General features: G+C 49.2%; 1 protein-coding gene across 1 annotated transcript in view; it reads right to left on the bottom strand.

Moving 5' to 3' along the window:
- Positions 1-25,986, bottom strand: part of LOC126539064 (lysosomal alpha-glucosidase-like) — a 61,659-nt gene that overhangs the window by 19,959 nt on the left and 15,714 nt on the right. Inside the window, exons 8-24 of the mRNA XM_072285225.1 lie at positions 25,285-25,410; positions 23,352-23,486; positions 22,032-22,184; positions 19,738-20,053; positions 19,569-19,615; positions 16,754-16,883; positions 15,932-16,073; positions 15,156-15,289; positions 14,444-14,478; positions 14,204-14,320; positions 12,844-12,992; positions 12,131-12,215; positions 10,774-10,827; positions 8,989-9,119; positions 8,412-8,497; positions 6,742-6,791; positions 4,420-4,572 (exon numbers count right to left, since the gene is read on the bottom strand). Of these exons, the coding sequence (XP_072141326.1) occupies positions 4,420-4,572; positions 6,742-6,791; positions 8,412-8,497; positions 8,989-9,119; positions 10,774-10,827; positions 12,131-12,215; positions 12,844-12,992; positions 14,204-14,320; positions 14,444-14,478; positions 15,156-15,289; positions 15,932-16,073; positions 16,754-16,883; positions 19,569-19,615; positions 19,738-20,053; positions 22,032-22,184; positions 23,352-23,486; positions 25,285-25,410 (2,043 nt within the window). The remainder of the gene's footprint in view (positions 1-4,419; positions 4,573-6,741; positions 6,792-8,411; positions 8,498-8,988; positions 9,120-10,773; positions 10,828-12,130; positions 12,216-12,843; positions 12,993-14,203; positions 14,321-14,443; positions 14,479-15,155; positions 15,290-15,931; positions 16,074-16,753; positions 16,884-19,568; positions 19,616-19,737; positions 20,054-22,031; positions 22,185-23,351; positions 23,487-25,284; positions 25,411-25,986) is intronic.

Here is a 25,986-nt window from a genome sequence, read left to right as displayed (position 1 = left end):
ACGAGCCGACGCACGGACAAAATACGAGTGTAGAATAAAACCACAGGTGAAGAAACGCTATATATAGGGAACTTAAAGGGAAAAGAGAGAGAGAGTGCGTCGTTTTGTGTGGAAGAGAGGATCGATGTCGAGAAGGCGGAGATTGCGCTGGCCAATGTTTGTTCCTGCACAAGTTCGGAATCGTTTTGTTTTATTTACGCATCCCGTGGCAGCCGTGGCTGGAGAGACCGGTCAACTCTCGAACCTCGAATTTTCGTCGTGGAGGCCCACGGTGGTATTTTGCGTGGCCTCGCGGCGTTGCCAGACTGGTATTTCCCATGCTCCGTCATATCACGTGACGCATCTGTGTGCCTCGCCCTCCCAGTCGACGCTGTGCTCCGCATTGTCCAAGTGCAGGCTAAGCTGGACCTTGAACTCGTACACCTGCGCGGACGAACGCAGTACGTGTAGCGCCCTACAGATTTTTATTATTGTAAAGCAGTGATTTGGGCTTGTTGGTAAGACATCGTGAGGCTTATAGCGCGTTAACAAGACAAGGACGAAGTAGAAAGGAGCCTGATGTACTAGAAATGAAATGCTGTAAAGCAGTGATTTGGGCTTGTTGGTAAGATATCGTGAGGCTTATAGCGCGTTAAAAAGACAAGGACGCCTGTGTGTGTCACGTCTCACTTTCGTCCTTGTCTTTTTAACGCGCTATAAGCCTCACGTTTTTATTATTATTTATTCATTCAACGCCGCAAGCAGGCTTCTGATGGCCACGGAAGGAGTAGTACACAAGTACACAGGAAGTACGAGGTTATCACAAAACACGCAAGGCGCAACGTTCAGGAATATGGTAACAAGAAGACAGGGTAACAAAAGTCGAGGAATAATTGCAGGCGCGTATAAGGTAGCTGACCGAAATGACGGTGCATGTGTCAACCCGACAATGGGAAAAACTATATCGGAAGAACTTGCCGAGAGCTTAGTTGGTGCATAGTTGATGTTTTAAGGAGTTCCTGCTTCCTTACTATGTCGAACAAAGGCCTATCGCCTGCAGGTAAGGTGTTCACAGTTTCTGATTTAAAAACGCAAACTCTTTATTGAGATGAGACCGATGGATCATTTCAGCTTTTCTTATTTTCCGTTTCGGCTTAGTTTTTCTAGTTGTCTGTCTGGCGCATGTGCTGTAGTCTTCTGGTGGATTTCTCGATCAATAAGCGTTAGTTGTTGATCCAGCCTTTGTCCCTATAGTTCTATAACTGTGCTTTCGTTTAAATTTGCCGGCTCCTCTCGCCCTTGTGCGATGAGTAAACTCGCCCAACAATGCCTGTATAAATGTAGTCGGCTCTTATGTATCTCTAAAGCAGGCACAGATCTGTCCATGTGAGACCACGATACGTTCAGCAGTTCGATTATTGAGGTCAGTGAGTGAGTGTGAGTGAGTGAGTAAGTGAAACAACTTTATTCGGTGTGACCTTTGAGTTGTTGGGGAAACATATACGGTGTTACAACGTTGGATAGCTTAGTTAGTTAATTCGGGTTTAATGGCACAAAAGCGACTAAGGCCATGCTGCGCCAGCCACAACATATTAAGCAATCAAATGTTAATGTGTCAGATAGCAACTCGTCAAATTCGTAAAGTGGTAACCGAACAAGCGCACTCCATTTCAACTTATGCGCATAGACCGAGAGAAAACGATCGACGACGCCATTAGGCGCCAGGGCACACGGTGGTGCCACCTACCGGGAGCGCACCACTAATGCAGTATAGGGATAAATACGGCGCACTCCTCGTATACCTCGTCTGCCGGCGTACAAATAAAGCAGCGCATGGGCGCTCTCCTGGGAATTTCTGTAAGTGCACTGAAAACAAGGTAATTCGGTAACTAACAGATAACAGTCTGCCCTGGACAAACTGCAAATGCAGTACCCCACACGCCGTATCTTCACAAAACTCGATGCACGGCCTGTGCGCGGTAATCGAAATGAAGTCCAGTTAGCCGGATTTTCTTTTTCTTCTTCTTTTGCTTGAAAATAACGGCAAGCACATATATTCGCTTTGTACGCTGTCTATAAAACAGCAGTCAATGTCGTCTCAGTGCCGCGATCGGACGGATTCTTAACGAGTGCTTGCACTTGCGCATTAGCTCCTAACTTCCGCCCCAATATTAAGAAGTAATACTTAATTTTTCTGCATCTGAAAAAAATGACCAGCCCTTCCCCTACCGGAAAACGGGGGTAATTAAGCGAAGCTTGTCCTGCACGCAGCCGACTATCGTAACGGTGCCGGATTGCTTCGGCCTTGTTGGGATATTGAGCTCGGGATCTTGTTGCTGTCCGATTGCCTGGGCACGGGCGGCTCTAACGGCTAGATCGGTGCGCCGACGGCGAGTTCTCGCCGCCGTTCGTCGAAGGCTGCCTGTTCCTCGGGGGGAACGCACAACGCGTGGCCTTCCCATCCGTTTTCCGAGACTGAACTGAACGAAAAAAAAGCCGGTGGCAGCGTGCGCGAAACCCTTTCCTGCCCTTTCCGTTCCCGGTGGCAGCGAAACGGCTCTGATTGGTTGCGCGCGACTATGCAGCTGGAATCCTCGCTAATGACTCATGCTCAGGGTTGCCAGATCGCTCCAACCACAGGTAACCAAATTGGCCTCCGCAGTAGCCCAAATGTAGCCTTTTAAAAGCGAAACTTTTGGGTGGCCCAAAAGTAGCCAAAAATCTTCCGTCTTTTTGTGAAGTCATTTCTTAAGCATATTGAATTAATTTTCGGCAAGAATACCTACATATTAGTTTTTCCGCGCTTGACCACCCATGACCTCCGCGCGCATCGTCACGGAGGTCATGCGGCACGGAAAACAGATGCTGCACAAGCGCAAGAAGTGCAGAAACGCAGGCATGCATGCAGGCAAATTAATGATAAGGCAAATACGGTCTTCATTGCAAATGCACCGTTCTATTTTTCCCAGAACACCAAAAAACCACGAAAAGAACACAAAAATAGCACCGCGCAATAAACACGCTAAGCAATGGCATGCATTCAGGTGTTCAGTATTATTACTTACAGCTCATGATAATTTCGCTTAACACCACACAACGCACTAAACGAAAAACTACAAAAAAATTGTAAGACAAAGTCTAACACGATAGATGGTGGTTGGTACAAAATCTAGTACGATATACAGACAAAATAAGTATGATATGATTAAGCATCACGAGCTTATTGCGAAGTGGACCTGCTTGGTCCATACAAAATGTCACGAGCTGAAACGGGACAAAAATTCTTGGCCCGGTTTAAAATCCTTGCAGCAGCCTCCGTTCCTGGCCAGGCCAAACTTCACGTGGAGGAGCGCTACCAATGTCTCGTTCGACATTCTATTTCGAAGGTCGGTTTTAATGAGCGAATGGCTGAACTAACACTCGTTCGACGGCGGCATTTGATACGGGTAGTGATAGCAAAAACAGGAGGAGGGTTTGGAGTTTGGTAAGGAACGGATAGCTGCGGTGGCTGTGGGGCGACGGAAGAGGATGTGTTCTACGTTGGCGTTGGAGGAGGAGCAATTTGGGCAGGACAGGTCCGCCCGAGTTGCGACGTAGGCGCCATGCGGCAGACAGAAAATTCGGCAAATTTCGGTTAGGTTCAGCTCGGTGTTCCCCCTCCGTCCTAGCGCCGAGGTCTCCTGCGGCGCACCGTCAAGGGGAGCTAAAAGCATCTCATGCTTAAAACGTGGGACGACGGGGGGGGGGAGGTGCTAATTTTGGTCACTGACAAAATCCGCCATCTTGTCAGCTCTGATTGGCCCAGATGACTGCTATTGCCTCTACAATTGGCTCCAAGCGCCGTCATGCTTTTGGCTACATTTGAGGACACGTGGAGACAGCAACATATATGTTCGCTGGCGCGCGCGCGCGCGGGTAGCGTTAGTTCGCAGATGGAGGCGTGTTTCCTGAGGCTAGCTTTCTTAATTAAAATTATCAAAAGGCCGCGATCCTTGACCTTTTGACATGCACGTGTGTTCTATCGCGGAGCTTGCAAATTTCGATTTTGTAGCAGGCGCGCTCAATTTCTTTAACCTGCTGTCGTCTGCCATTTCGATTCCAGCGTGCTTTTCATTTGTGCTTAACTCATTTTACTTCTTTTTTTTTACACAGGAAAAAGATGTAGCCCAAAAATAGCCACATAGCCGAAAGGCAAATTGTGACGCTGACTCGGACGAAAAGTAGCCCAATTTGGGTAGCAATAGCCCAATCTGGCAACCCCGCTCACGCTCCGGCGCAGCTGTCAGCTAATCAAACCGCCTTTTCCTGCCGCTGCTCTGTTATCGGAGCAACAGTTCTTTTTTTTTTTTTTTGCGTGACCACCGTCAACGCCACCGAAACTAACGAATACAAAATTCGCTTTGAAAAACCTTATAATGGCGTGAAATGAGCGGTCACGACCTTGTTCCCGATCGGAGCTATGGAATTTCGCTGCTGCTGCTCATCCACGTAGAGCTGGGTGGGCGCGGTCTCCTGGCCCACGATCACGAGGCTTCCGATGATGAGAGGCACAGGTGCAGTGTTCTTGTGCAGCCGGTTAATGGTCATGTGACACTGTAAAAAAAATGAATACTGACGATTAACCTTTGCTCGTTAAGGATGGCTCATTGGGTATAGGGATAGGATGGCGAAGACATGGGACAAGTCGTCGAGAGGTGCTTCGCACTATATAGAGATCGACCATGCGGAAGATGACAGACTTCACGGCGAACAGAGCGAAAGGACAGGACGCTAAGAAGTCTTTTCGCCCTGTTCCACGAATGGGCCAACAACAGTTCGCCATATTTTCAATAACAGGGCGAAGGCGTGTTATTGTTTTTTTCTATGGACCGCCTGTGGCAGTTAGCGCCGCAGTTACACCTATTCATGTAGATTACTCGAAGAGGCCGCACTGATACTGACACGACAAATATCAGCGTTCAGTTTTCTAAGTAACAAAATTCAATCAACACAGGCCGAGGCAATATATGAGACATTCTCCAAATGCGCTTCTTCACACACCTTCCGTGCGATGCAGCAAAGGCGAGGGCTCCTGTCACCCAGTCAGTGACGAGAGCCTGCTGCCCAGAGAAGTGATGACTCGCCCATTGTGCGCTACTATAATCCGCCTTTGATCGCGGAGGGCGGCTTTGTCAACTATCCCTCGGCGCACAACAAATAAAGATAACTTTCAGCAGTGTAATATATTTTCCGGCTAGTCTTCATTTTCTCGAAAAGTACATCTAAAGGTCCACGAAGGGCCTCCTGAAAAGGATTACGTTCCTGAAATAGCAAATAAATGAATTTATTTAGTGCAGACAACGGGGGGGGGGGGGGGGGAGGTGCTAATTCTGGTCACTGACAAAATCCGCCATATTGTCGAATCCGCCATCTTGTCAGCTCTGATTGGCCCAGATGGCTGCTATTGCCTCTACAATTGGCTCCAAACGCCGCCATTATTGCGTAATTAGACAAGATGGCGGAATTTGACGGTGTGGCGAAATTAACCCCAGGTGTACGATAATGCTGAGCGAAAACAATACACAAATGGTGATGTCACGTTGAGCTAGCAGTAAAGAGAAAATGAATGATTGCAGCTGTGTTAGTAAATAACCCTTGCACCCAATACCAAAAAAAGCCACTCCTACCCCGAGAAGACGCTTGGAACGCCAGAAAAGAAGCAACAGCGAAGGCTGGGTGGCGACGCCATCTTGAAATTCTCGCGCAAGCTCGCCATGGTGTCATTGGTTTTTGACGCCGTCTGCCCGAGCTTAGCTAATTTATTTATCGTTAAAAATCGACTACATTGTAATGGTTATTCAACCTATTAGCGCGCAATCAACGAAAGTAGAGTTATTGAAAAATACTTTATCAATCTAAACTGATTCAATGTTTCTATTTAAGGTCCCCTTAGGACAGGTCCCCGTCAAGTCCTGCTGTGGCGACGTCTCGTCGATCGCACGTCCAGTTATTTTTGTATTCATAAGATAAAGCCTATACTCCGTTCCATACACGGCAGTCAACGCCGTGGAAGCTACGCAAGTAGTTCGGTCAAGAAAAGTTGTATCACTCCGCGCGTTGCGTCCACGCTTCGCTGCGCGCCAACAGCGTTCGCTCGCGCGAGCACGCACGTGAGGCTTCTCACGATGGGTTGCAAATAAAAAAAACCCGAAAAGGACAACAAAAATAAGAAGATAACGCATTAGTAGCCGTATGTCACAGTGTGTTTGTTTCTCAGGATTATTAAAACTTGTTTCATTCAATACTGATTCTATATGTAAAAATCAGTTGCGCACAATGGCGGTCAAAACAACAAAAACAAACATCGAACTATATTCCAAGCGCGAACGAAGCCAGTGCAAGAAGTCTCTCTAGCCTCCACAGCGTTGACTGCTACACATGAAACGGAGTATACGCCACACTGCAAAAGAACGATACAAACACGTCTGAATGCCGCGAGAACAACGACTTCACCTTAATGGCACCGTGGGCGTTTCAAAGAAAGTTTAGCTTTTATTTTCTCCGCTGATAGCATATTTTTTTTTTTCCTATTTCTTTTTTCGTTTTCCCAACCCAACAAACACAGACTTCTGAAGTGTGGTCTATACCAGTATGTTCTGAGTTTTGTTCTGAGTGTTTTTGTTCAGAACCACGTCTTGCAGTTTCCAAAACGAGAGTACGCTATAGTCTTGCAACCGCGGCATGGGTTCGTAAGATTTCTAAAAGACAGTTTCCTTCACTTACAGCGGCGATGCGGAACCGGAAGTAATCGTAGGCACCGGTTTCGATGTTTCCTGTTGGAAGAGAAGCGTAGATCCGGGTAAACAACTGGACGTAACTGACGATGTATCATTTCTAGATTTCCCAGAGCGTTCGCTTATTCCTATACGGTCAATTACTGCTATTGCAACTTGTCTGTTGACGTATATAGACGAGCTGTGGCTAATTTTTTTTTTTACTTCGACGAACACCGTCTGTGACAATATGCCATAATAAAACGTAAATGACTCACGTAAAAGTAATCCTTGGTTCATAATGCAAGAAAGGGTAAGGCGTGCAGACAAGGACTCAAGAGAATTATTGCATTATGGAACCCTTAACAACTAGCTCAGCTTTCTGTCGTTCTAATCCTTCGTTATTGCGTGACAGTGAGGAGAGAAAAAAATCGCAAGACTAAGACCAGGTTCCCATTAATTTGCCAAGCGAACTTAAACTTTTTTTTTTAGCGTTCTCGCAGCCTAAAATGGGCGCTAATAGATGCGACGCGGAATCAACTTGCTTCTAGTCTCTGTCTGTGTCACTTCGCGCTACAATTCAAGATCACCTTACCGTACCAACTCGCCCAACTTTCTATACTTTTGCATTAACTATAGAGGTTAGCTTAATTTTGTCACAACGGCGTCACATGAATTGTGACAATACTTTACCAGCACACCTATATTAAAACAAGCTTTACATGTAAAGCTCTAAGCGAACTCAACAGTTTTATTGGATACTTTAATGAAATCTTCATTAACTTCGGATTTTGTCTTCAAGTATGAACCGTAGTAAAAAAAAAATATTTTGAATCATTACGCAACACTTTCATTTAAAGACATCTTGTGGTCATGACAGCTTTCGTGTGCTTCCCTTCGAAGCCACGCAGAACGGACCTCAATATACCTGATGCTTATTTATCAGAAATCATTTGAAAGCGAACAGGTTCCTGGAGTGGAAAATCCTTGAAGTCATTCTCAAGACCCGGCGGCCCTAGGAATATCGTCCCCTCTCACATACACAACTCTAAACATCTGCGAATATAAAATTTTTAACATACTGCATTGAGATATACTTGCTACAAGAACTAGTAACAGCCATTTGGACAAAACGAACTTTTGTTAGCAAAGCTATCTAAATGGCTGGTAAATTGGCTGTTTCGCCGCGAACACCGCTACTTCAAAAGTTTAATACATTACACTCGGTCATCTCAAAAGTTTAAGTTCTGTCAGCTTCAACTAAACATAGAATCACAAGATCTCGTCATCCCGGTGCAATGCTGTTGGTTACACGTGCACGCTCGGCTAATGATCACAATATACTAAAATTAAAATTAAATTATGGGGCTTTACGTGCCAAATCCACTACCTGATTACGATGCACGCCGCAGAGGGAGACTCCGGCAATTTGTACCACCTGGGGTTCTTTAACGTGCGCCTAAATCTAAGCACACGGGTGTTTTCGCATTTCGCCCCCATCGAAATGCGGCCGCCGCGGTCGGGATTCGATCCTGCAACCTCGTGCTTAGCAGCCAAACACCCCCAATGTATTCTGGCGAGTGCAGAAGTTCAACCGAAAACTGATCGATCGAAACTAAGACTTCTGTATACGGTGCCTACTCATCACGAGGTCGTTGACGTGTTTCGAGATCCACTCACGTTTCCCGACGCCATCGTCCCAGAAGAGAGTACCGGATGCCGTCCCGTTATGTGGGTACACCACCAGTGTGACGGTTTTGTTGAGCCTATACGAGGAACAAGAAAGCAGACTTCGTAAGACAGAACACGATGGTAACGTGTACGATAGGATTTGTGCTTCCACTGTGGAAATTAGGTATATATCGGCGCGCAATGTGGTTTGTAACTAATACGCAGTCAACGCGGACGATAAAAGAAAACTTATTCACGCCGAATTTCAACATGTGAGCTACGTTCTCCACCGCTAAGCCATCTCTTCGCCATAACACAGGCCTAGCAACGTTCGAGAACGCTAGTGTAACCGACACTTATGCTATTGCATTGAAGTGCTGCAACTGTCGTCTGCCTGCGGTGCAGAATGCCGTCGCCCAACGGCGGCAACGACCACGGCGGCGCAGACGAAATTGTCCAACTGTGCCCACCAACGCTGTCCCGTTTGTCATGTTCCATTCCTCTCACCGCAGGAATCGCGGCATTTGACGCCACTGCGCGTTCACACCTAGGCGGAATCGCCTCTATACACAGCGCCTATATGTACCTGTCACGCGTGTTCGGCCCCGGGGTCTGCGTCGGGAGCACGGAACCTGCCCGGACGTACAGCGGCGTCGGCGTCTTCAGCGTGAGCCAGTTGTGAACCATGTACTCGCCCGTGCTCAGGAACGGAGTGTTCTGGGTAAGCGAAAACCGTTATTCACGTACGCATACACGACCTCTCTCCCTCTCTCTCTCTTTCTCAAAAAAAGAAGAAAGAAACAAAGATATTGCGAGCGATACTATACGCTTGTCGGCACGTCGCCTTGTAGCATACGGGAAATGGTATAGCTTCAAGCGTATACTTTCGCATTCATGTTATTGAGGTGAAAGTCGCGTAGACGACGACACACGTAAGAGAGATACACAGAGGCGGGGGAGGGGGGTGCATTTTGCAAGTGGATTCGCGAAATGGACTGTCCATTTATTTGATCGCGCACTCACTGGATAGGTCTCGAAGCCGGTAGGGCAGGCGCCAATCGTCACCGCAGGCTCTCAAGCTCCATCGATTCAGCGGGCGCCGAGTCCGCGACTTTCGTTCCTTTTATTTATTTTTTTCTTTTCACCTAGATTTTCAATAAGCGCTATAAGCAAGGATAACCTCTGTGTTCGCTGACCCAGCCCTTAGGAGACCAGGCGTTACCGTGCCCCACTTTTCTTTTGGGAATTGGCTTTTATTACAAAACTGCGCATTGGGTATTACTTGCTAACCACTTTTCTTATATCTTTGATTGGCTTTAATCTTGTTATGATGCTAGCAGGAGCAGGATCTTCGCTGATGTTATTTTTAAGTTCCTTTTCAGTTAATGAAGTTCGCCTGAGGAAAATGAAAGGAAGAAAAAAAGAAAAAAATTCACCGACGATTTCGACACTTCCTAATGCCAAATTTGCGCGCATCTTTATACGTGTTCTCCTTTCGCGCGTAAATATCTTGTATTATGATTATATACGTACACGGTTTATATTAGGAAGAGAACGCTGTGAGTTTCGCGGTTTGTCTCCATACGGACGACGCGAGCTATTCTGGCGCCACATCGGAGCCATCGTCGCCACACAGCCCGTCTTGCGCGGCACTGCGCTTTTCCTCTCACGCTTTCGTTTCACCAACGACGAGAGCGGCCCTTCGTGGCGTGGAAATGGTGCCACCAGTGTCAGCGGCGACAACACCCAAGGGAACGTCACGGGCGTCGCATCCTCGCAGCCGCTCGCCATCGCCCCTTGCAGGAGCAGCGATCCCCCCACCGGAAGCACGGATGAGATCGCCCACGCGGCGGCGGTAGGGTAGCCACCCTAGCGGCGGATGCCGTGGCCGTCGGCAGCTCAGCGCATGCGCAGGCCGTTTCCCCTCCGCTCCGCCTCCACTTTCCGCCTCATGCTTTCACTGTAGCCTCCTCCTCCTCCTCTATTTTCCTCCTCGCGCGCTCTTCATCTACCGCTGCGCTCCGCGTTCGCTTTCACCTTTCACTTAGCTCGTTCGCTCGGTTACGCCGAGGTACGACGCCGAGGCACGCCGACGCTCAACGCAGGAACGGGCGCTTAAGAGCTGCGCTCTAAAACGAACCACTCGTACAGTTAGATTTGGGTGCACAAGAACCCCAGGTGAGCTTAAGTTATTCGGGAGCCCGCCGCTACGGCGCGTCACATAGCCCTGGTGTTGCTGTGGGACGCTAATCCAAATCAATTAATCAGAGTAGCGAGCTGTCGCCACACGCTCCCCTTTTCCCCGGGGCACGTCTTACAAAATGGCAAAGTCAATTCGCCCAGGTTAGGCTCAAATTGTGCAACGACTTACGTCGTAGTACTCGTACCACAGTCCCGCAGGCAGGTAGAACGACATGTATGTGTTCTGCGAGAGAAAAACAGAGAGAAGCCAGGGGGCTCATGTACTGATATTGAAGACGCGTTCAGCTTTGCGTGTTTCCCTCAACATGGTGATAACTGCATGTCACTGGTTATATATGACAAACAAACAAAAAGAAACATGGTGGAAGTGCGCCGCACGTGTGCAATATAGTTTCGAATTAAAAGCACCGGGAAAAAAATTACCTCGCCGTGCAGGCAACAAAAAGCTTTCAGCTGACATTTTCTTACCATTTTATCACTTTAGCATATCGCGACCCACCATACACTGCCGGGATGCACAGATAGGCCAAGCGGGAGAGCGTTATTGCAGTTGCGCGGTCGCAGGTTGCTGCAGGAGGCGCCACATCGTGCGTTGCTAGGCTGTTCTATGCACTATAGCGTACTGCGTGCAGTATTACGGGCTCACTAAGTCTACGAAAACCTACAAGCTGACAGGGTATTCTCTGCTGACTTAACATGGGTTTGGCGTATCTGGGATCTGGCTATCGTAACCACTTGCAGAACGAGACGGTCGCTTAGGGGATTTGCTTGTATCCGAACATGAAGATAGTATCAAATAGCACTTATACATGCCGGGAACACGCACCAATAGTTAGCGACTGAGTGTACAATAAAAAAGAAGTATAATTACCCGCGAACGCACGGTGCTAAAGCTGGCGATATTTTACTACCAGTGCCATTTGGCAAATATGCGCTGACACGCGTGCACGGGATATCCCGGATGTTCGCGCACGCTCCAAGCTTCTGCCGCGCGCGTCATGTTTGAACGCTTTTGAAGAGAAATGCTTCTTTACAGACTTCACACGGGTTTTGTGTATCTGGAACCTGGCTATACTGTAACTACTTCCAGATAAAAAGAAAAGAAGGGTCAAGCAAGCGTCGACGCCTAAGACAGGGTCGGCGTACTTGCGCGTGAAATTCGAGACGAATATGATACGAAGTTAATGAACCATGAACACGAAACAGAAGCAACGAGAAATAATCGAGGGATGTATTTGATGTAATAATCAAATAATATTAACCACCACTGCGTAGACATTAGAAAGTTTTAGCGTGTCCTGCATTCCATTACACAGAGGCAGATAAGGCGGTTTGCGCTCCCGATCACCCGCTATTCCACCTGATCTGCTGCGTTTAGCGGAATATCGGAAACGCTAAAACTCTCTGTCTTCCTTAACGTCAACACTTGTTTGACCCACTCTTTTTTTTTTTTTCGACCCCATAGAAATATAAGGTTACTTGTAACTAAAGGCTAAAAAAAGGAGCAAGAGAAAGAAAAATCTTACATTTCGTGTGATGGGAGAGATGAGCAGAGACTTGCCCCACATGAACTGCGCATCGATGCCGTACGTATGGGGTTCCTGCGGGAACCTGCAGGCGTGTCAGGATGTCATCAGCGGAGGTGCAATTACGAATAATGAGAAGGCCGCAAGCGCGGTCTACGCATATACAACATATCTTCTCTCCTCAACAAGCAGATCCATTTCTGTATAGCGCCAATGAGCATGCATGGATCGCAGCAAAACCACCACCAAATCCCTTTTTCCCCAGTGACATACTTTGGTCGCCAGGATAAAGGGCGCGGGCGGGTGAGCTCCTTATAAAAAATGCAAAACATTGCCAACGACTGATTGAAATGTTTTTGAACCCGTGGCCGTGATATCCTCACAGTTATTTTTTCGTCGTTGTTTACACACAAGTATGAATCTTGTTTCACACACACACACACACACACACACACACACACACACACACACACACACACACACACACACACACACACACACACACACACACACACACACACACACACACACACACACACACACACACACACACACACACACACACACACACACACACACACACACACACACACACATTCACTCGCTTCTGCTAAACATTAGATGAGAGTCCAGTGCTGCAGTATATGTCGTGCTCTTCTGATTCTTCTCGCGATCGACCCAAGGAGTCACCCACGTGCGCAGAGTATACTCACTCGAAGAACAGAGGCCTGACGACGGGCGTGCCGTTTCTGTGCGCCTCGTAGAAGAGCGTGTACAGGTAGGGCAGCAGCGTGTAGCGCACCTGCAGCGCCTTCCTCATCACGGCCTGCGCGGCCTCGCTGAACACCGCCGGGTCTTGGTCCTGGACGCAGGCGGGCAAATGGGATCGGTGTCACAGGGTGCTCGAGCGGTCACGGATTTTGCAAGCACTCCTCGCGTTCTGGCTCCTTTATATATTCCGGAAAACTAAAGTTGCCAGCTTAAGCTATTGATTATTTTAGCATGAAATGTACATTTTCTTTTAAAGCAAAGCCTCCTAGGCGAAACCCCTCGGACTTTGCTGACCGTGGCCGAGCAGTCCTCCGCTTATATGTGGGCCCCAGCTACTACACCTTCAGACGTGGCGGCTGCCGGCTCTGTTCTTTGGGGAATTACGTAGTAAACCAACAAACGGTACCTAGATATTTTCAGTGCAACAAATACACGCCTTAAGGCGCATTATAGGTGGCGTCTGAAAGACGACGTGTATGACGTATTTCCGGCTCCCGCATGCAACCAGCAAAATCATATAGCCTTTAAGACCTGCATTTGTTTATCCAGAGGGCGCCACTACTGGGGCACGGTGGTGCCGGAACCTCTGATTGACTCAAGCAGTGACTCAAGCAATGACTCAAGCAATGACTCAAGCGTTCAAGCAGGTGACTCGCCCCATTTCAAAAGATATGCGAATAGATCATCATCATAATCATAATCATCATTCGATTTGGACAGCAAGTATTCTTTCACTTAAAGTGCATCTTCCCGTGCCTTCTTTCCCAGGGTTTGGAGCGTCAGCCCGGTCGGATTCTTGCCGAGTAATGTAGTCCGGGTAAAACAGCAAGTATAGTCGCTCACAGCGCTCTTGTTTACTTAATAATAACATCGGCGTAGTTAGACTTGCTACTACGCTACGTTAAGATATTTTGCTCCTTGTCGTGACGTCAAAATAATCTCGGTGTAGTCAAATCCGGCATTTTCAAACAACCTTAGTACATGGTAATGTATCTCATAAGCACGCGTTTTCCAACCTTTGTACTTGCCGAGCGTCGTCATTGCACGAAGCGTGTGGTGAAGTTTCTATAACTTGTATTACGCGTTTCAGTACTACTCTAATATGTGGTGTCCAAGTCCACGCCCCAGCGACAGCTCTCTCTGAATAACGGGGGCACAGATCTCGAAGGCTAAGCTTTTGCTAACGGCATGCGCCGGAAGCTATTCGGGAGCCTAGAAACGTCATAGACGCCACGTTTTAGACACGCTCTTTCAAACGGCACAACTTTCGCGAGAAAACGCCCGTCGGACTGGTGCACTTACGACTGCTCTGATGTCGTTGTGGGATCTGCTGAACGGGTAGAAGGCGCCGAGCTGCATCCACCGGACGCAAAGGTCCTCTGTGACGTTTCCGACGAAGCCGCATATGTCAGCGCCTACCTGCAACGCGACCGGTTGGGGTCCGCTGCACTTCTACCGAGCACGCAACGCCTCCGTGCGCTTTTGCCAAGGTTCCGTCCGTCATGGCGGCCGTTGACTTTGCCTGAACTGGCATTTACTTACGTACGGTATGCCGAACATGTTGAACTCCAGCATGCCTGAGAAAGAGAAGACCATTAGGAGACGGCCTGCATTCGTGACAAGCTGCACGTTCCTAAACGACACAGACGCTGCGAAGAACAGCCTGCAGAGGTAAGCATGTCTAAATATGACGCGTCCCTTTCGATGCCAACGGAAGTCGGAAACTGGCGATGGCCGTGTTGTCAAAGGGTTTATCGATATGTCGTGCCGAGCTGCCAAAGACTTTCCGAGAAGCTGCGCACACCAACGAGCTGTGACCGACGCTTTCGGTAGTCCTGAGCAGTCCAGGACGTCATATCAAAGAGACCCGAAGACGGGTACCGCTATGGGACCAATGCTCCGCTCATTTAGATGACCTCACATTCGTCGTTAGTGGCTCTTTAAGGCGGCTGGGGCACAGAGCAAGATACTTCTTTTTTATTAATCAAGATATTCCGACAGTCAGGTTTACCAGGGGTGCGCGCAGGCAAAAAACACAGAATACATTTAATCTTTCAGCTCTGTTTGATCGTTAACCGCCACTTTGAATAGTAACCTTAGGCAGGAACACGTTGAAAACCTTCGAGCAAATATTAACCTTGTTTTCTAGGGGTATTATGTTATCATCAGCGGAATCCTGATCTGCGTTCCAGCAGCAATCCTTCTCAAATATGAAGCGGGCGAGGGAGAGAGAAGTGGCAGTAGCAGTAAATACCGATGATGGAGCGGCGGAGGTGTGTCCAGGTGCTTTGGTTGTCACCGAGCCAGTGCCCTCCATACCGGCCGCTCGACGGGTACGTCGACCGGCTGATGATCACCTGCCGCTCGCTGAGCACTTCGTTAAGGGCGCTGCAAGAGTCGCCAAAACTCGACGTTTCGGCTTTGATCTCTTGAACAAAGTAGCTGTACAGATATCCTGATACGGCATTTTATTTTTTGGCATTCGTCAGCGATCTGTTCGGCTGATTATGCTTTAACTTGCGTACCAGACGGTGCCCTGTTGAAACTATCGATTACGTGAGTGGTTGATATAGGTGAAGTACACGTGCAGCAACACAAACGCGAGAATGAGGAGGCCGCATGAAGGCAATAGTTTCCGAGACGTCTCTGAGGCCATGGACAATCACGCTACTAGAAATGCACGGACTAGCCCACGAACATGTCCTATATCTCGTGTTCCTCACCGGCTTTCCATAAACCCTTGGGCGAAAACTTCGTTTTGGTTGGCTATCATCTACCTACCTACAACGTCGGAGACAAACACCGCACAGAAGCACGACGCATGAGTAGGTAACTAACGCTTAGACCTATATAATACTTGCACCTAACGAACGCGGGCATAACATACGTAACGGGGCGTGCAACGAAAATCTGTTGCTCAAGCTGAAGACAGTGGCACATAACGACAATCAATGTGGTTCTTTCGTATCCCTACGTGCAGGAAGGCAACGTCATTTAACTCCACGCAAAGTGATGCAGCGTCAAGCGCACCTGTGCGTGGCGCGCATCTGGCTCCAGCCGTACAGGTTGTGCACGTCGTAGTGCCAGTAGCTCTCCGTGTCGCCCAAGCGGCCGCTCATGCACAGGGTGCGGTCGCTGAGACGGGCCTCTGGGCCGTACTGAGTCGCCGCCCCTGCACGAGGTACGCATTCGGGGTGTTCGCGCGACTGCGACAAGAGAAGCGGGTCGATTCGGCTGGTATAAGGTTGAAATACGTCTGCCCGCGGCTTGTGTTAGCGCTATCAAATCGGGCTGAACGTGCGTCGCAAGTGATTGAGTCAACCAAGACTGCACAAGTGTCAACCAACGGCACTCAACGAAATTTCAGTGGCATGCAGATGCGAATCGGCCTACCGGCTCTGCTGCTGATGAACTCTTTTCGGCGTATAGATCGACGCCTCGAAATCTGCAACTGGAACACAAGCCAGAGCAGGCGACAGAGCCGTGGCGTAGTGAAACTCGTTAACTCGGTCTATAGTATACAGCCGAACGCCTTTATAACGAAATGCTAGGGGCCTCAGAAATAATTCGTTGAACAGGTCACTTCGCCGTAAAGGGTGTAAGACCAGTCGCAATGGAACCACGACAGAATTATTCCTCCGTAATACAGTTGATTTCGTTGTATAAAGGCGTTCGTTGTGTAGAGGCACTCGACTGTATATGCACGTATACAGTCGCGAATACTGCAGTAACCCACGAATAATATATACAGTATTCGCGGGTTCCGCTGCATTGGTAACATTGCAACTCGCTCTCTGACGACGCGATCGAGATTCCACAAAGAAAATGAGCGGCAGACGCGGCTTCGCTCACTCGTCGGGTATGGCGGATCGTCGAAGATGGTCACGTGGCACTGCAGCTTCCAGTCCTTGAAGCACTTCTCGCGCACGGCGGGGCTCAGCGCCCCGCGGTTGGTGCTGAACTCGGCCGGTTCGTTCATATCCTGCGGGGAACACCGATGCTAATGTAGGTATAAGCCTACACATCGGAGAGTTTTCAGTAAAGCCCTTCTGCCGTTTGCGCGAATGTATGCATGCGGGGCGCCTGCAGCCAGCAATAATTTCATGCTACATCAAACTCTATACACTCAACGCGTACGTCCCCGCGAAGGCTTCAAGATCGAACGCAGATCTTAGGCACTCGTTCCTGCGGCGAGCGTTGGTGCGCCTCGCCGTCGTAGCTCGGCGTAATGGCTCATTCACACCGGCGACTTGAGGAAGTCGCGCGACCATTTGCGACTCGCGACCAAAAAGCGACCGAAGGCGACTGATGTTCACACCGGCACGCCCGGCTGAGCGCGACCCGCAAGTCGCAATCCCCGAGATTATCGTTCTCAGCGGGAACTCTCGGAATCTAAGCGGAATTTGCCGCGACGCGGGAGAAGGTCGGATGTAGACACATGAAAGATCACTTCCGGCGCGCCGTTGATTGGTTTATCGGTTTTTCGATCACGGTCGCGCGACTGAAAAATCGAGCAGCGAGCGACTGGCCCAAATTGGTCGCTTTTCGAGAGAAGCGACCATTTGCGACTGGTCGCTTTGCGACCAACTTGGTCGCGCGACCACTGTCAGTCGCCGGTGTGAATTAGCCTGAACCGAGCGAACGAGCACAGCGAAAGATGAAAGCGAACGCGGTGCGCAGCGGGGGATGAAATACGCGGAGGAAAGCGGAGGAGGAGGGTGCAGCGGAACAATGAGGCGGAAAGCGGAGGAGGGTATGACGAAAGCGTGAGAAGCGTAGTGCGGCGACGATGGATACGAGATGGCGCCAGAGTAGCGCGTCTCGTCTGAGAGGTCTTTCGGCGACGGCTGCTGCGAATCGCCCCCACGCGTCACCCACGCACTGGCTCTCGCAATTTCCAGATTAGCGAGGCAGTCGCGCCGCATTTCGCTCCGCTTGCAACTTGCCGCACGAGTCAGATTGTCCGTGCCAGCCAATATATCGCGACATGAAAACTCGCATAGAGTTTCGATCAAATTTCGGATTAGGGAGTATAGTAACCGCCGGTGAATTTTTAGGGGACCTTTTCGCATAGCAGACACGTGGTCAACGCTAAACGCTGTAGTGTCACCCGGGTTGACAGAAATCAAAGCGTTTTCACGAGAAGCACAGCCTCTTTTTACCCGCCGTGTGCTCAGTGGCTATGGTGTTGGGCTGCTGAGCACGAGGTCGCGGGAGCGAATCCCGGCCACGGCGGTCTCATTTCGATGGAGGCGAAATGCGAAAACACTCGTGTACTTAGATTTAGGTGCAAGTTAAGAACCCTAGGTGGTCGAAATTTTCCGAGTCCTCCACTACGGCGTGCCTCATAATCAGAAAGTGGTTTTGGCACGTAAAACCCCACAATTTAATTTTTAACAGCGTCCTTTTATAGGCCTATAGGGCGTCGAAACCGACAAAGCGTAAAAAAAAAGCGACAAATTACAACAAAGTTAATGCTCGCAAAGTGGTAAAATATTATAGGCGAAGTCAATTTCACTGCTTATTTTGATTATCTTTATTTTAATGGCTTCCCTTCCAAGTCCTGGCACCAATCAGGAGCGCATTCACGAGATTACACACGTTCTATGGATGCAGGCAAGTTTCCTTTCTCACCTTCCAGGTCTATCCACCTCAATCAAACTTCCAGTCTTACGCAGTTGGGTTAGAGTGTACGTAGAGAACATGACCTAACTTTGTGTGTTCCTTTCAACAAATGAGCTAGAATTTTCCAATAACCTAATATTTTTTCCCTGCAGCATGTAACAGTCCAAGTTTCTGTCTTATGTGCTACTGAACTGGTCATGTTTCCCCGAAAGTAATTCCCCCCTGAAAGCGCTCGAAACAGAAAATAAATGGTATCAAAACAGTGTGTTACATCGATTTCTTTTATAACTAATGACTCATCCATTGTATTTCTCCGAAGCTCGAACCTTTTCTGCGAGGAGCGCCGTTGTGGAAGGCCGAGGGCAAGTTAATTTAGACTATCCTGGAATTGTGCGCCGAAGCCTTTGCAAGCGTGAGCTCGTGCCTCGTCGGAGTGAGGCTTCCCGTGGAAATCGAACCCGCGACCTCGTGCTCCTCCTCCTCCTCCTCCTCCTCCTCCTCCTCCTCAGCAGCAACAGTAGCAGCAGCAGCAGCGTGCTATATAGAAGTACCACCAAAAGGTTTTAGCGGAAACCGTTGACGATTTTCTACGTAAGCGAATGGCCAAAGTGTCGTTGGTTGAAAAGCTTAATACAGAGCAACAAGTAGAGCACATTACGAAGTCGGACAGTGTAGAATTTCGCCGTATTCCCCCAGAAGCTTAATGTAGACGCATGACGATAAACAGGACCTCCTGGCTAGGGCCCTTTCGTTTCAGGAACTGCAGCAGCAGAAGCTAGGTACTTCTGTATCTTTTCCAAAACTTCTCACCAAAACTGCGATTGCTTCTGCGTGACAAGAAGACGCGTGAGACTATTTTTTTACAAGAAGCACCAAATCTTACTCTAAGCTCTTGAATACTGGAGACGCAAGTTAGTTTAATGCTTAAATTATTGAGATACGTGTGATGCTAATAACAAAAATAATAAAACAATTATAAAGAACCATGCAACCACGCTTGCTACCTAAGAATGCGTTTAGCATGCTTACAACTGTGGCTTACCTGTACGCGGGAGCCAACCGATACATCGAGCGCAACTTCCTCAAGAACTATATGGTTCGGAACCCCGTGCATATGTCGAACGCCTTTACAACGAAGCGCTCGGAGGCTCCAAAATCATTCGTTATACACTACTCACTTCGTTATAAAGGCCGCGCACCGCGAAGCTTACAACTGAAATGGTACAAAAATATTCCTTCGTTATACGGGTCATTTCGTGGTATAGAGGCATTTGCCGGAACTCGGTTGCGCAAGAGTACGCGCCCTCTGCACCGGCGGTTAAAGTCCGCGACCACCGCGAAAACGGGCAAGAGAGCTAAGTATATTTGCTTTATAAGGGATCGTAAGAATAGCATGCTCAAGGTCCTTGCCAGCCAGATGCCGTCGAAGGGTAGCTTCTTTCGCAGCTCCGCGAGTTCCTTCTTCCACCAGAGGGCGGTGGAGTTCTTGAAGAAGTCCACGTACGCCACGGGGCTGCAGGGCCACAGCTGAGTGACGAAAGCGTTGAAGGCTGAGCTTGAACACAAGTCCGCCGAGTGAGGCTTTAGTTATTCGCTGAGACCGGTAACGTACCGCGAAAGAAAGCTGAGCCGCAACGATCTACAGAAAGTCAATAAACTGGCCGCACAGTAAGGGAACTGAACCTAAGGTTTGTTTCCTTACGGTGATACGGTTGTGCGTGTGGTTTCCTTACTTTGCGAGTTTGTGGCCTTGTGTAGGTCGTTGCCACAGTGCCACGACCAGCTATGATCGCTCGCTGGGTACAGAACAGCAAATACCACAGAACGCTGCTTGATTTCATACGCAACATTGGTCTCACGGCATACATGTAATACATACACACACACCACGTTATGCATTAAGGCAAGTCTTGGTCACAATAACTATAAAAGAGAAATAAAAGATCGTTGCTGCACGCAAGCGCAGATTAAAATTAACATGAGATCCTTGCTATAATCAACGGTTCCTGCTTTTCAGTGGAGCAAGATACGGTGCGCAATATCGATATAGAGTGACCTTCCGAGGAAGAGGAAATAAGCTTCAGTCTCCCGAGTTCCCAACGTTGAGCAATAACTCGGGTTAATTCCTGTGAAGGTGATACAAAATTGATAGTCTCGCAAATGAAAAATTATTCATAGTGACAGCAATGTTTATTGTCGTGCTCGAACTCATCGGACGGTGTTCTAAACATGTATATACGAAGGTGGGACATGTCGGCGCGACGCTACCACGCAAGGCAGCTCCTGTTGGACGCAGAAGGAATAGCGCCATGGCACAGAAGCCATGCGCCTCGCCACGCTGGCGTGTTGAGGAGTGCCCCGCCAGATGGCGTTACAGGCGTCGCACCTCTAAAGCTCTTTCACGCACCTCGACGGTGCGCGAGACGAACGAGGAACCGTCGGCGTTATAGCCAGGTCCCAGGGAAATACTAGGTGATGTTCGCTCGACGTCGACAGTCCGCATCGTTCAGACCAGTGCGTACAAACAGCAGCTCAGCAGAAACTCTGCATGTGTACCAGAAGCGGAAGGCGGAACGCTATGCCGATCGGGCAGATCATAGACGGTGCGTCCACTTCGCTTCGTTGTATTTGCAGCCAATCGCACTCCGCGTCTACCGAGACCTTCTCAACCTCCGCGCGCGAGCTGCACATGCGCCGTCGATTAGATTAGATTATGGGGTTTAACGTGCCAAAACCACTTTCTGATTATGAGGCACGCCGTAGTGGAGGACTCCGGAAATTTCGACCACCTGGGGTTCTTTAACGTGCACCTAAATCTAAGTACACGGGTGTTTTCGCATTTCGCCCCCATCGAAATGCGGCCGCCGTGGCCAGGATTCGATCCCGCGACCTCGTGCTCAGCAGTCCAACGCGTCAACGCTCAGCAGCGCGAACGGGTCGTCTCCAGCGTTCGTGCAATTGATATTGTAATAAAAATGAGCTACGCACTGGATTCGCAACACGTTTCAGTGTACTTTAGAGGGACACCAGAATAAGTTAGGACTGGTGGAGTTTCAAAACTCCACGTGCTTCGATCGAAAACTGTTTACAGCCTCACAAGATATTTACATCTTTGAGGCTCATCTGGTCCTCCAACAATAGTCGTCCATATTTTGTGCACCTCCTCACCACGTATGATACTTTCTTGTCAGGAGCACTATATGTCCCAATGATACACGCGCGCCGATCGAGATCTGCAAATACCGGGAGCGCACCGTTAAAGAAAATAAATGCACTCTACGATGACGATTATTTTCGGGGAGCGAGACATATAAGCAGAAAAGGATGCAACTTTCTTTTAAGGCGTATTAGCGGAGGAAACGAAGGTCGTGCAGACTCCCCTTTTTTATAAATTTCGCGCTTAAAGTGAGGCGGTGGTGACGTCAGTATAACGTCAGAAATAACGTCACGGATATCACTTATCGTTAGCCACAACTATTTACAAAGGATCAGTGCGCTCACTCACTATTCCGAACATGACGTTGCGCGTCTTGAAGTTGACGGGCGGCATGCTGCGGCGCTCCAGCGGCGTCATGCTCGGGTACTCGACGAACGTCTTGAGGTGGCGGCCGCGCATGAACGGCCGGTAGCCGCGGAACGTGCTCGGAAGTGCTGGCGTCTGCGCATGCGCGAAAGAAAACTGGCACCTTAACACGCAGCCGCCGTTACTCAGCGTCGCCATGTTACTCGAAACGAGAACGGCCTAGCAAAAATTGATGAATCGGTTTCGATCAAGCGCGTACTACAATAAACTGCCTACAACTACTACTCGCTATGCAAACAAACCTTAGTCTGTTTCTACGTGCGTCTGCGGCCAACCGAAATTGCGACCCTCAGATGCCTGCTAACCAGACAGAAGCGTCGGAGCGCGTCAGCATGCGCCACGCTGCACTCCGCACCGCAGTGCGCCAAGTGGGAGATGAGGGCACCCATCTACACGATCATGACCTCCGGGTTTGCGCGCACAATCTTGGAAACTACGAAATGATATACGAATTGCCACGCCGCCACCCTCCCCCTCGTAACACCTTCCCCCCCTCCCCTCCCGCGCGAAGAAAGTTCACGGTTACACCACTGCTTGCAGCTGTCTAGTCCCCTTGTGGAAAGGTTGTCTCCAGTTTCAGACTTCCCCTGTTCGCCCACTGTTATTCAATTCAAATATGCGTCTTCCTGCGAAATCTGTTTTTGTACTACTACTATAGTAGTAGTTAGTATACTAACTACCACTACTACAGCGAAGCTATACACACTATAGGGTGACTGACAGTTGGTTGGACGCTGTCCACCAACTGTCAAAAGTCAGCGCACGTCTGTTCGCCAGGTCTACTATAGCTATTTACGAAAGCCGCAGGATCACCGCTAAGCCAGAGGGCACTGTCATCCCTTATCCATTAACAACTATCTTGTTAGAGTGACAGAGTGCACACCGAGAAGCAAATACAAATGTCGTATGTCTCCATGAAACCCTACGGTATAAAGGCGGTAATGAGAGGGTAAACGATGTCGCGGTGATTATAAGCTGTCGAGGCGTTCATTCGAAAGGTTGGTGTCGCATTAGTAGAGAAAAATCTGAGTGAAGGCCAGTAAGAATTGGTACATGGTCGCGGAATAACCATTCGCTTAGTACGCAGACCGCAAAGAGTGCAAATTAAAACATATCGATGACATTAAAGCTGCAAAAGAACTTGAGCTGCAGGCTGGAGTGGCGGTACGTGTCAAATGCCACCACCTCGTCTCAAAAGAGAACTCGGCCATCGACATCATCATCATCACACGTGCGTTATACCAGGTTGACGACGAATCGCAGTCCGTGCTTCTCTCGCTGCTCAGCCATGAAGTTGATCAGACCAGCGTAGCGCACGGGGTCGACGGTGAACGTGGTCGAGTTTTCCATGTAGTCGATATCCAGGTGCTGCACGTCCTGCGCTGACATAGACGGTGCATGTGAACGAACGAAAGAATGAGGTCCATTTTCACTACGCTATAATCGTTGATGCGCACGTCCCACATAAGCACAAGTGCATGCTTGAGTGCAATACAGACAGTCAGAAAACGCAGGGTTCTTCCAAAACTTTAATGATGTATTGGCTGAAGTCGAGACTCGAACAAGCGACCGGCGTCAATACTGCAGCAGGGGACGCTGCAAGTGACAAACGCGTGACTGCATGAGGCAGGTGTATGCTGTAGCAAAAGTCCGGAGACGATCCACCGCGTTGTAATGGAATGCCTAGATGTTCACCCAGTAAGAACGGTAGGGAACGTCCACCTCCCAGGAGCGATGCAGTTCGAAGCTGCTGGGAGCGTTAACTGGTCATTGGTCGACGTAAGCAACAGTATTGGTGTAAAAGAAGGTCGCAGTTTCGCCCGAAAGGAGACGCATTCATTGCGATAGCAAATTGTTATACACTGCTATACGAAATAGGACTAGTAATGCTAACGGCCGTATAAACTGCGCTAAGACTTCGCTAAAGAACTAAAGTAACAAGTATGGCATCGCGCACGCAATGCCAAACAAGGATATCTCGCTCTATGCCCGCGGACCCTTGCTGCCAGAACGCTGGCGCGAAGAAGAGCGGCAGCAGCGGCGAGCGAACGCTTCGTACTGCCTCCAGCTTCAGCGCGTCTCCGAAACTTGAGATTACGCGACCATTAGTGCGCGAACACGGCGCACTCGAAGCCACAAGTCATTTCGGCTCGCGTGCTCTTTGTACTCGACGCATATTACTTCCAAGACAGCGCGCGCTCAGCCGCGCCACTCGCAGAAACGGCCACACCCGCTCGAATGCCTCCCCCCCCCCCGCCCTTCGCGCGCAACACTGACGGTGCGCATCAAGCCACCGTCCTTCTCGGCTCACCCTCTCAAGCTTTCCATCGTACCTACAGCATACGGCGCCGCGGGGTGTGATGGGATCTTATTGCATTTGGACTTTATGCGAAACTTCACGGCGACGGCTGAAATTAGCCTGAAATTTTGACAATAATTGCTGTCGCAATAAAAAGCAGGGAAGAGATGAAGCCAGGTCGTTACAGGCATGTGTAGTTTGTTTTAAAAAATATAAGGATAAAGGTTTTAATGCAGTGAATAAAGGATATCAAGATAGGCAAAAAACAGACATGAAATAGATGCAGCAAAATTTTACGAGCTCCAGTAGGCTAGATGACTATCTGTCGCTGGCCCGTTTCAAAGGAGATGTCATAAAATTACCGTTGTCATCACGTAAGTACCGTGAGGGACGTGTCGAAATTCCGACGTACTTTAGGCGTGGCATCGCCAGCAGTTGGTTCTTCCATTCCTACACCCACCTGAAACGCACTCGACATGTGGTACACAGCGCGCACAAGAATTACACGGTAGACACACTCTGGAACCATTGTTCTACAGCTTGGCCTTCTGGAAAAAAATAAGTTATAGCTTTTGGGTTATAACCCATCGTTGTGAAGTGTAGGACATATTATAGGCGGTTGAAGACTACTCACAGACTTATTTGAGTCCACGCCAATTCTACAACTTTCTAGAGAAGGAAGTCGTTGATAAGTATATTTTTCTGACTGAAGTTCCAAGCTCGTTGCCTTCAGAAAGTCTGCAGACAACAATACTCAGAAAATGTGTGGGCACAATTCACAGCCTACCCATAAACAGTCTCTTGGTTTTATTGAAAGAAGTCTACAAAGTATCTACACACCGTCCAAATGAGGTTTAGTAAACAGCGTGAGCTCACCACGGGGAATCCGGCCTTCTGGTTCCTCTCCAGCACCTTCCTGAGTTTCTCCAGCGACCCGTAACCGTAGCGCGACAGCTGGAATCCCAGCGCCCAGAAGGGGGGCAGGAATGGCTTGCCGATCACCTGAAGCCGCGCACGCCAGGACCAAAATGTGCAGCTTCCTTGGCGCAAGTAATATGTATTTGCACCGCGAGCCTAGCCGCAATTCGTATACGTGTAGACTCGTGTAACAGCCGCACTTCTTTTTTCACAATTTTGACGAGATGCAGCCCTTACACGGGAACGAACCTCTTGGTCAAAATGCTGCCGGCGCAACCGGCGACTTGTTCACACCCCGGATGTACCACGGCATCAGGGGTCAACTAAAACCCCTTAAACTTCGTAAAGTAGCGCCACGGTTTGAAGAATGCCGCCTCCTCCTCGCGCGTTCTGGCCGAGGCCGACGCCGCGTCGCTATTGGCCTAATAGCATCACGTGGGTCCTCGCGCCGTACATCAGCGCCATTTTTGCTCGAGAAGCGTCTACGGAGTGGTGAGGAGCGCATGTTGGCGCCGTTGCTACGCTCGAGCAGTGTAGGCGGCGCCACGGTCGAGGAGGGAGCGTGAAAAAGAGGAGAAACGAGGAGTTAAGGCGGAGAATGAAAGTGCCTCTACCACGGTGTAAGAATATACCATACGTGGCCTCTACTTTATGAAGTCT

Source organism: Dermacentor andersoni, chromosome 11 (genome assembly GCF_023375885.2).
Source record: "Dermacentor andersoni chromosome 11, qqDerAnde1_hic_scaffold, whole genome shotgun sequence".
Lineage (NCBI taxonomy): Eukaryota > Metazoa > Arthropoda > Arachnida > Ixodida > Ixodidae > Dermacentor > Dermacentor andersoni.
The sequence above is the reverse complement of the archived record's forward strand: the minus strand, read 5'-3'. Positions and strand labels throughout refer to the sequence as shown.